The 11641-nt window shown below is 30.2% G+C and overlaps 2 protein-coding genes across 2 annotated transcripts; one reads left to right on the forward strand and one right to left on the reverse strand.

The window, feature by feature from the left end:
• The first annotated feature begins 1990 nt into the window (after positions 1–1990).
• Positions 1991–5705, forward strand: LOC125221457 (cis-muuroladiene synthase-like). The gene is made up of 4 exons (XM_048123576.1): positions 1991–1997; positions 4682–5063; positions 5149–5367; positions 5549–5705. Exons 1-4 carry the CDS (start codon positions 1991–1993, stop codon positions 5703–5705), a joined length of 765 nt encoding a protein of 254 aa, XP_047979533.1.
• A 2930-nt stretch (positions 5706–8635) lies between these two features.
• On the reverse strand, positions 8636–9985 carry LOC125221458 (anthocyanidin 3-O-glucoside 6''-O-acyltransferase-like). Its single transcript, XM_048123577.1, has one exon. The coding sequence runs from the start codon at positions 9983–9985 to the stop codon at positions 8636–8638; it is 1350 nt and encodes a 449-aa protein (XP_047979534.1).
• Between the last annotated feature and the right edge of the window lie 1656 nt (positions 9986–11641).

Raw genomic sequence — 11641 nt, forward strand, 5'->3', positions numbered from 1 at the left:
CCATGATCCTTATTATATACGAGCATATTGAAATCACTTGAACACATTTATCACATTAAAGCAGTTAGGCACAACACTCGCAAAACCAACAATATATAGTAAGAGTAACAACATAGAAAAAGAGATGAAAATGAAATTTAACCATGACCATAAGTCTAGAAAAACAAGTGCAAAGATAAAAATTTACTTTATATATGGATCATATAGGTTGTAATCAAATGCAAATTCTAAATTTTGTATAAAATCCAAGCTATATTCTGGACAGTTAAAAAATATCAACAGATTACAAAATAATAGCAACAGAAATATCAATATAGTGTCAACAGTTGATGTCATGTTGACATTGTGTTGATATTGTGTGGACACTGCGTTGACATCAAATCTTGAAATTTTACGCTACGTTGACATTGTATTGAAAATTTTGAAGTTTGTACTATACATAGAGTTTGTATCTTATCACTATCCTAAATCATATACTATAATATATCCACTTTAATAAAAGTGATAAGGATGTGATGCGTCGTCGGATTTGCTTTTACTACCAGCGTACCAGTGATATCAACAACGCAAATCAGAGAAATGCAAATAGAATAAAGAATAATGCCGAGGTAAATACTAAATATTAGTAGTCCTCACTCCGTCCCACTTAAGATGTCTGTTTTTCCTTTTTAGTTTGTCATACTTAAGATGTTCACTTTCTATATTTGAAAATAAACCTCTGTTTTCTTTCTCCTCATTAACTATTTAACAACTTTTTCTCTCTGTTTACTTCATCTAACAACTCTTCCAAAAACTCGCGTCACTCAAGAATGTGGACATCTTGAGTGAGTCGGAATAAGTACTCCTTAAGTAATACTCCATCTGTCCCATAAAAATAAGGACATTTTTCTTTTTCCTCCCTTCCATAAAAATATTTCATTTCCATTAACTTGTGAAAAGTTCTTCCAAACTCATTACAAATATTCATCAATATATTTACAACTTATACTACTAGGGGCCACCATTAAACAGTAATAATAATGTGAGTTTAACTATTCATTAACACTATTTTAACTACCTTTCTCTTCATCTCTTTTACTTTACCAATTATGCATTAATTTTCATAATTACTTCCCAAAATGTCATTTTTTTTTTGGGACGGGAGAGTATCAATTTTCACTAATTTGTCTCTTTGGGATGTTCACAAAAGAGTGATGCTAAATGGCCATAATGTGGCCAGCCACACACTTAAAAAATTAATAAATATGGTGTAGTTATTGCTAATTCATCAAAATCAGTTTACCTAAAAAACATCAAATATATTAGGACTATTGTACCCTTTTACTTGAAATAGTACAACATTTGTGTTGTTGTGATGTTTAAATATTTTTTATAACTTTTGATTATTATACAGTAGTTTATCTACATCAGTTTCATTTCCTTTTATTATAAATTTATACGTATACTGTTTATTAAACATATTATAGATTGATTCTACGTTGATTTACAAATATGATATGATATATTGTTCAATAAATATTACTTAGTTTTTTATTATTGAACCATAACATAAATTTATTAATATTTAATAATAAGCATTATCTTGAAATCTATTAATCATATACTAATGCATTTATTCCATTTTTTATTATTTGAATGATTATAAATTCAACTTATCTTAAATTCAATTGAAGTTTCAATTGCTCTTCGACTCAATTTATTAATTAAAAATTTTAAATTGATCTTTATATTTAATGAAATAATTTAGTGTTTTAGTCGTTCTTAGATTCATTATATCTTCATTTAGTTGAATAATTAAAATTTCAATTGATACTATATTCAATTTGAATTACTGAAATATTTATCAATTGAATTTAGTACAATAATCATTATATTTGCAATTGCATTTATTTAAAATTACAATTACAGTAACTTCATGATAAAACATTAAAAAGTAATGCACTTTGCATATAGGCAAAGTAACAACTACCATCACTCATGTATGCCCAAGATGAGAGGTAATTCAAAATACGGAAAGAAGTCCCTTCAAATAAAATTCCATGTTGATATTATGTTTTTTACATTATTTTGAACAAATAATGGTGTGGTAACTAAATAGTTTATCAATTTAATTTAATTTGAATATTTTTGTAAGATTATAATTTTTATTTGTAATAATATAATTAAAAAATAGAAGAAAACATTAAAGAATACTATAAGTATTCGTTTTGATAGAAATAATTTTTTTTAATTAATTTGGTACAAGTAGTATAGTTTAGTAATCATTTATAAAATTAATCTTAATTATCATAGTTTTAGAAGTAATTCCATCAGCTAGCTCATTTTGAATGTAGGTGATTAATTTATACTATCATCATTACTATTTTTAACATCTTACTACATACAAAGTAAAATAATAAGTAAAAGTACTAAGATAAAATAACGGTAATGGTAATGGTAATGGTAATGGACTAACGGTATCATGGAGTAGCACATATTATAATCTATATTAACAATAATAATATTAATTACTATTATTATTAGATTATATCACGACTTGGAATTGGAAAGTATATTAATATATAAACTATTATGATATGATTACGTAATTTCAAAATATAATAGTAGTATATTATAAGCTCATAGATTAATATACTAATGCTGGAAAGTATTTTGATATTTGTAAGAGAGTGGGAGATGGTAGAGACTTGCAGGGAATTGGAAATTTTATGTTTTTAAAAAGTATAATCTATTTAAGATTTAATGAATTTTTAAAATAAAATTAAGTTAGAACCTAACATAGTGTGTTTAAATTAAAGAGAAAAAGATAATAGTGTAAATACAACTACTATATACCTTAGTATATAAAACAATAATTAATATATTGATTTATGAAGTTATATTTTATGCACACTATGTTTATAGTATAATCGATACTTTTAAAATATAACATAATAAAAATATTATAGGCTATATGACCGTATCACAACTTATAAGCTATTATTGATTTCAATTTTAGTATGGTATAATAGATAAATATTTTAAAAAAAGATAAAATTTAATCTTAAAATAAAAAATAGTTTAAAAATAAATCACTGAAAATAGAAAATTAAAAAATGAATGAATCTAAAAAAGAAAGAACTAGATTAGAGAAATGAAATCAATAAAAACAACTACAATTAAATAGAAGGGTAATAGTGTAAAGTTATTAGAGCATTAACTGAGGTGTTTGAATCATTAATAGCCATAATATAAAAAATTTACTAGAATGCCATTTTATGGCTAGCCATAATGTGGCCACGTAGCATTATCCTTCATAAAAACTAATCTCACTTTAAATATGAAAACTTTCTCTCACTTGGTCCACCTTTCGCCAGTCTCTCTTATACTTTTCGAGCTAAACGAAGACCTCTATTCACTTGTTATATAGCTTAAACAATAAAATTAAATATAGTAAATATATAAGAACCTGATTTTTTTTCTGCCGATATTTAGAAACAAATTTAAACCTATAATTATAAACTATTTTTAAGAAATGTTACATGGACTAAAATTTAACCAATTTCATAAAATTTTCAACCATTTTTCCATATTTCATCTCGAGATGTAAATTCATCACAACTAAGATCTTTTATATTTTGAACAGGTAGACTCCATAGTTTTTTGTCCTGTACTCCTATATTAAAAAAATTAGTAGTAATTAAATTGTACCATTACGCTTCCCTAAAAAAAAGGAAAAATAAAAGACGGCAGTACACCCACATGATCTATAAAATAGTTAATGATATCTTTTCTTCCCATAGATAGCATTTAGCGAAATCATAATCACAAATTACGAGAACGAAAAATACTTGACATCATATCTCTAAACCATAATGTCATAATCAGGTTAATTTTAGATTGTTTTAGATTTTTATTTAAATTTATGTTTTGTATGTTTACTATGTCACCCTTTATATTAAATTGTGCATATTAATTAGACCTATTTAAGGATATAACTTAAACTTTGGAGTTATGTACGAGAGTAATTTGCTTTCATGAGATCCACATTATTTATGATAGATATTTTTAATTTTGGTTTTTTTATATGCATTTATTTATGGATATATATATATTTAAATAAAATATTATAATATCATTGTATTTATATATTTATTGTATATTTAGTTTACTAATACTTTAATGATGTACTACCATCATTTAGAAAACAAATAATGATGACCAAACTAATCTTCATAAATTTTAGTTTAAATAAATCAATAATTTAATAAAAAATACAGTTCTTAGTTTTCTCTAGTTTTACACTATCAATTTGATTTTATTAATTTGTTACTGTACCATTTACGAAAAAAATTGATTCTTCTGTTAAGTTTTATATACCATAAACATTTTTAATTTCTTATTAATTGATAAATCAGGGTAATTCAAATTTATATTGAGCTATTCATACAAATTTAATTTATTTATAAAAACAATAACTTTTATGTGTTATGATTAAAATTATTATCTACGGAGTATAAGAAACTAAAATTTTATTTATATACATTCGTAATTTTTATTTTTAAAAATAATTATTTTATTCAAAATAGTTTATTCTGAATAACAGTATTTTTAAATTATAAAAATAACATTTTAGCAAGAAAAATATTTTTATGCTCAAGATCAATGAATTTTATTTATTACAATAAAATTTTATACATAGATGTTTTCAACAAATTTGTGGAGAAAGACAGCAAATGGAAACCGGAAAGCCATGGCAGCGACATCAAATGCATCCTAAGTTTGTACGAGGCAGCTCATGTCCGAATTCGCAACGAAAAAATATTAGACGAAGCTGCAAAATTCACAGTGGATCAATTGAATCAAATGCTATCATCATTAGATCAGTCTCCCATTGTGAAAGAGAAAGTGCAGCAAGCTTTGAAGCACTCCATTCATAGAGGCCTTCCAATATTAAATATCCGATTCTACATTTCCATCTATGAAAGAGAAGGAACAACCGATGAATTACTTCTTAAATTAGCCAAACTCAATTTCAATTTCTTGCAGAATATCTACAAGAAAGAGTTGGTTGAACTCACAAGGTAAAATTCATTAGTATAACATGATTTTTTTGAATAAATTTTAAGTAAAATAAAAAATGCCAACATGCCTTATTTTGTGGTGAAGGTGGTGGGATAAATTTGACCTAAAGAACAAACTGCCATATGCAAGAGACAGAGTTGTGGAGTTTTATCTTTGGGGCAATGCGTTTCGCTACGAACCTCAATACTCTTACATTCGAGTAATTGTTGCAAAAAACATGCAACTTGTTTTGATTATGGATGACACCTATGATAATTATGCTACAATTGAGGAGAATGATCTTTTCACCGAGATTCTCGAGAGGTACATTAATACACGCCTTTCATCTATCATTAAATGTCTCGGTTTGACTTGGTACGAGTTTATAAATCATATAGGAGTATTATCTTTTTCTTTGACGAATCTCTTATTTTTTTGCCTTAACAAATTGGAGAAAAATTACAGCAAAAGTAAGTACTAATATAATAATTTTAAATTTTCTCAGGTGGAATTTGGATGAGATTGATGTGCTCCCTGATTTCATGAAAGTTGTTTATAGATTCATTATGAGTACATATGAAGATTTATTGGTTGATGCGGAAAAGCAAGGAAAATCCTTCGTTGTCCCTTACTACAGAGAAGCAGAAAGGATTAATTACTAGCTAGCTTTTAGCTAATGTAAAATTACGCCTTATGTTTTGTTTGTTTGTTTATCTACCAATATTTTTTTCTGCGTCTCTATAATTGCAAATGACGAGTTTTATATTTGACGATGAAGCGGGAGAATAGGGAAGGAAAATTGCGGACGGTGGTGGATTGCTACATGAAAGACAAAGGCGTGTCGAAGCAAGAAGCGATTAATGAGTTTGTGGAGCTTGTTGAGAATGGATGGAAAGATATAACTGCAGAGTGGGTTAAGGGGAGTAGCTCAGTGCCTAAGGAAATGTTGGAACAACTCCTAAACTATGGTCGAATGGCTGAGATCACTTACACTAATAAAGAAGATGGCTTCACTTACCCTGAAAAGTATTTGGGCCCATTGATTGCATCTCTCTACGTGGATCCTCTTCCTTTACACATTTGATTATGATCAATTGAATCTACTACCGTATATTGTAATATAGCTATTCCGATTAGTTGATGCTTTGATGGGTTATAGTGTCAAATATCTATTGTATTCGAATAAATTAATTTTGTGAAGACTAAGTTGGATTGGTGTTATTGTGAATTTGCATTTTAGGGCCCATATATATACAAGGATTGACTTAAAAAATTCCACTTATGATTAATGAATAATGACAATCTGCTTCAACACAACATGTTAGCACACGCGGAAAAACCATAAACGCACCCGATTCGTTTGGATGGGTCAATGACTCAATGTATTGTGTTCTCGGGCCTTGGACTTGGTAGTGTACAATATATACAAGTTTTAATGCAATCAAAATTTATATTTTTAACTATATTGAATATTAAATTTAATTGTGATACATATTTTCAAATTATATAAAATAATAATTACAAAAATAAAAATTGAGAAAAACGTTATTACATTTAAGTTGTGTTTATAAAAGCATATATAGTGTAAAAATGTGTAATGTGTAATGAATAACCAAATACATAGAGAGATGCAATCAATGGGCCCAAATATGTCTCTTTCATCATCCAATCAAATCTAAACTCAATCATCTAATAAAAAAACATCATGTCCCCATTTAAGTAGTTTCGAATTAAATAAAGTTAAAATATTCCTACCTACCTTGCACGAAGACATAGATGGAACATTTCCACTTCAAAATTAATTGCCCGTACAAAAGAGAAAAGATAAATATAAATAATATACTTAAATTTTTAAATTTAACAAAATTTACTTAAAAATTATTATGTTATTTTTTGTATTATATATAGCAATAAGAAAAAAGTGATATAGAAATTTTATGTCAAATTGTAATGATTTTGTGTTTGATTTGAATTAATTACATTGTATTTAATAAAAAAATAAGTGTTAGCACAATGATTAGTATAAAATTTATTTTAAATCCATTAATTTTTAATATAAAATGTTAAAAAAAGTTCGATGATGTACATACAATTATGTACGATTATCACTGCCATTGCAAAATAAGTAGCAGAAAATTACAGAGGTCACATCATGGTCGGAAAAAATGATCAAATTTTAGTTCTGTCTCCCGATTTAAAAATTAAATAAAAAAACCATTGATTTTAAATCTATTCTTTTTTATTTTACAACAAAAAATTGTTGAAATTACATTTGATAAGATAGTTAGAAAATTATTAGTGAATGTCACGTTAAGATATTTAATTAACGATGTTGTCAATTAAGTAAATAATTCCTTTTACTTGTATATTACACGTGAACGATCATATATCTTATACTCCTTCCGTCTCCTATTAGGAGTCACTCTTTGACCGGACACGGGTTTTAAGAAATGTAAAGAAAAGTTGATTGAAAAAGTTAGTGGAATGTGAGACTCATTTTTTTATATTAGTTTTATAATAAAATGTGAGTGAATTAAGCAATGTTTTAAAAATCAGATCGGCCGGCGAACCGGCGTCGTTACTAGTTCAACCGGTTCACTGGTCGAACCATTGGTTGAACCGGAATACTGTTTATATATATATATATATATATATATATATATATATATATTTGTTTATTTAGTAGTAGTAAATAATAAGATTTAATTAAATATTTTATCAATAAATATTATAGTAATATATATTTAATAGTATTATTATAGAAAACAAGTCTTGTATTAGTATATTATAATTTTAATGACAATAAGATTTAATTAAATATTTTATCAATAAATATTATAGTGTTATATATTTAATAGTATTATTATAGAAAACAAGTCTTGTATTAGTATATTATAATTTTAATGACCATATGTTTAAATACAAAAATAAATTATAATACACAATATTAAAAACTAATATTAAACTCTATGTACAATTATAAACTCATATATTGTAAAATATTAGTGATTGTAAAAGTATAATTAAAATATAAGAAATATATTATAATTAACATTCTCTTAAAATAATATAAAATTAAAATAAATTATTAGTTTTAGTGGAAAAAGAATTTCAGATTTAATATATAAGAATAATTAATGTTCATAATTTTACAAAATGATGATGTGGTGGAGTGGTAAAGGAGTTGGTATTTAGAAATGAGGTCACATGTTCAAGCCCTAACAACAACAAATTTAAAAAGAAATATTTTGAAAAGGTGAAAAACCGGTTTCCGGTTCACGGTCGGACCGGTCTGACCGGCCGGTTCCACTGGTTCACGGCGATTCAATGTACTAGCGGTTTTTAGGGGTAAACCGGACTGGACTACTTGCCGGTTCGCGGTTGAACCGGCCGGTCCGGTCCGGATTTTGAAACACTGGAATTAAGTTAGTGGAATGTGAGACCTATTTACTATTTATGGTAAAAATGAAGTGTGACTCTTAATTAGGGACGGACCGAAATGGAAAAATGTGACTCTTAATAGGGGACGGAGGGAGTAATTGCAAATTACAAAATTGCATAACCAAGTTGATTTTATCGACAATTCACCCAATTACAAATTGCTATTGAAGATGAGGTTTTTGTGAAACACATCTGCAAAAATACCCATCTTATCCTTCTCCATTGACAACCCAAACTCCACTCCTCCTTCTCTACCTTTACAAAGATGAACAACTCCCTGATAATCAGTATGAATACATTCATACTTAACTGCCTCCCCCCATCCAAAATCTGCATCTGCACCATAATGATCAATCCTCAACGATCCCACGATCCAAACCGCCTTCTTCCCGACCAACTCCGACATTATCTCCGATCGATTGTAAAAAAACTCCGACACCCTCGTGCTTTTTCCGACAACCTCAATAGCCGCCACAACCGCCGCCACCGCCGCCGCAAACCCCCCATTCCCTCTCAGCGTTTCGCGCGTGGAGACCGCGATCAAAGGCATCACGCAGTTGCCGAAGTAGCTGTCCGGAAGCGGCGGAATGAGGCGGCGGCGGCAGTCAACGGGAGAGCCTAAGTAGTACGGCTCGTCGTTGGCATCCTCCGCTGCCGCATCCGTTCTGGCCATGGTGGTCCAGATATGAGCGCAGACCGCCACGAAAGTGGAAGGATTCTTGATCATGGCGAAGCTCTTGAGCTTCTTGATTTGGGAATCGCTGATTTTGAACGTTGCTCGGAGTAGTTTGTGAAAATTAGGAGGAGGGAGTGTTTGTGAAACCGTTGGTTTGCTTTTCTTGATTTGATTCCAACGGAATACGGTTAGTCTGTTGGAATCTTGGATGGAATCTCGGGAGTAGGAAGGGAGAAGATTCTTGATAGAATCTGAATCTGAATCTTCGCCTCTGTTGAAGGCGGCCCACGTGCGGAGGAAGCGGGAGAGCGTGCTGGCGTCGCAGATGGCGTGATGGACGGTAAGGCCGATGCAGAAACCCTCGTTGGGAAAGAAGGTGAGTTGGATCGCGACGGGGCTGAATCGGATGTCGGCGGAGGAGTGAAGAAGCGGCGGCGGCAATTGTGGGACGAATTGATGGAATTCGGCGGAGGGTTTGGGGGAGTTGGAGATTAGGATGGCGAAGTCGGCGTCGGAGATGGCGACGGTGAGGGGGAGCGCGGCGGGGGCGGTGGACGGCATGGCGGAGGGGGTGAGGGGGAAGATGATGTTGGATGATAGAGGGTAAAAGTGTTGGAGAGCGAGGGAGAGGGAGTTTTTGAGGTGGATGAGGATGGTGTTGAGGAAATGAGATTGGGAGCATTTGAGGGGGTAGAAGTGGAGAGTCTCGGTGAGGATGAAGTCGAGCCATATCATGTCGAAGTATACGAGAGGGAGCGACTGATCGGCGCCGGAGGGTGGTGGTGGTGGCGAGAGGGAGTGAGTCTCCACGATTTTTACAGCCATTGAAATTATGCTTCCTTTATGAGGAATAATCTATATTACTCCATATATAGTTGGCGGAAGGTCTCTTTAAACAATGGATGGAAGTAACTTTACGTGTTTCACGATGTGAATATAAAATAGTAATGTGCAAAGAGTTATATTGACAAACTAAAGATGTGTAGACATGCGATAGGGAAGCATATTTAATTAATCCAGTACTAGTTTAATAGAGAGGGGAATTAATCAAAGGACGTACGTAATGTATTGTGATTTAGTGCACAAGTGATGTTTGGAACAATAGGATGAGCCTTCAATGAAGGTTATGAATTTGTTGTTGTATACTCTATCCATCTCCCATTGACACCATTTGAGTTGACACTGAATTTTAAAAATTATAGTGAAAAATCATGAAAAAAGTGAATGAAATATGATCCCTACTTTATATATTAACTTTATAATAAAATGGAAGTGGAATTAGTTAGTAAAATATGAGTCTATTATAAAAAGTAGGAAAAAGTAAGAGCGTGAACTAATTGAGATGGACGCAAAAAGAAATTGATGCCTGTTAATAGGTGACGAAAGAAGTAACTAGCTATAACCGCCTATAAGCTACTTCCTCTCTACCCAAAATGATCTAACTCTCTTTTTGTTTGTCCTAACCAAGAAGATCAAATATACTAAAAATAAAAATATATTTATCTCTATTTTAATTTCTTTTCTTTAACATACAAAATCCTGTATTGTCCAAGAAAAGGATCATTTTTATTACAACGGAGGAAGTACTTATAATGATTCAATGATCCTTATAGAGATTGAATTTGGACTTTACAAGATTTCCCTTTTTATGTGAAAAAAATACAAAAAAGTAAGTCGTGCACGACGGCACGCTGAGTCTTATGGGCAATGAGTAGTAAAACACGTTACAATTAATCAATGATTGCACATGTAATGTCCCACAATTGCGTTATTAATTATTAATGTCAATATACTTTAATAACTAAACACCGCTAAGAGACGCGTCTCACGTCTGCGCATGTATTCATTTAATATTTTTATCTATTACAATAAATTAATAAGTATATATATGACCGCCCCCTCCTGCCCCCTAGGCCCTAGATCCGTTGATGTATGAGCGTGTTAAAATAAAATCAACTTAAATGTTTTACAAAAATTAGGGAACGTCAATCGTGCCAATTAAGTGAATTTTACGTAGATGAATTAATTGGACGGCTAGCAATAAAATTAATTATAATTTTGGAATACAAACATATAATTATAATAATTTTAAGATATATATCTAAATTTTGAATAGAATTAAATATTAGTTTAATCCATACGAATAGCTCTAGACGATTTTCACAGCAATTGAAATTCGGCCTCCTGTATGAATGGTGGGCTAAATTTAGTCAAAAGTTCTATTATGTGTTTCATGTTGCTAATATTAAATAAAAATAATACTATAGTATATTAACAATTAATAAGGTGTTTGACCAAAGTCAAAAGGTATAGATGGCAAAAAATATCCGAATTTTGATTTTCGTGATTGAACTATATAGATTGATGTTTATAGAGGAAATAATGGAGTAACAAATTTTCTCGCTGATGTAGAATCCATGTTATGAGCTCCATGATAGTTAAGAATTTGTTGTTGTATAACCAGTAATTATAAGCAACTTA

This window comes from Salvia hispanica, chromosome 4 (assembly GCF_023119035.1).
Source record: "Salvia hispanica cultivar TCC Black 2014 chromosome 4, UniMelb_Shisp_WGS_1.0, whole genome shotgun sequence".
Taxonomy (NCBI): domain Eukaryota; kingdom Viridiplantae; phylum Streptophyta; class Magnoliopsida; order Lamiales; family Lamiaceae; genus Salvia; species Salvia hispanica.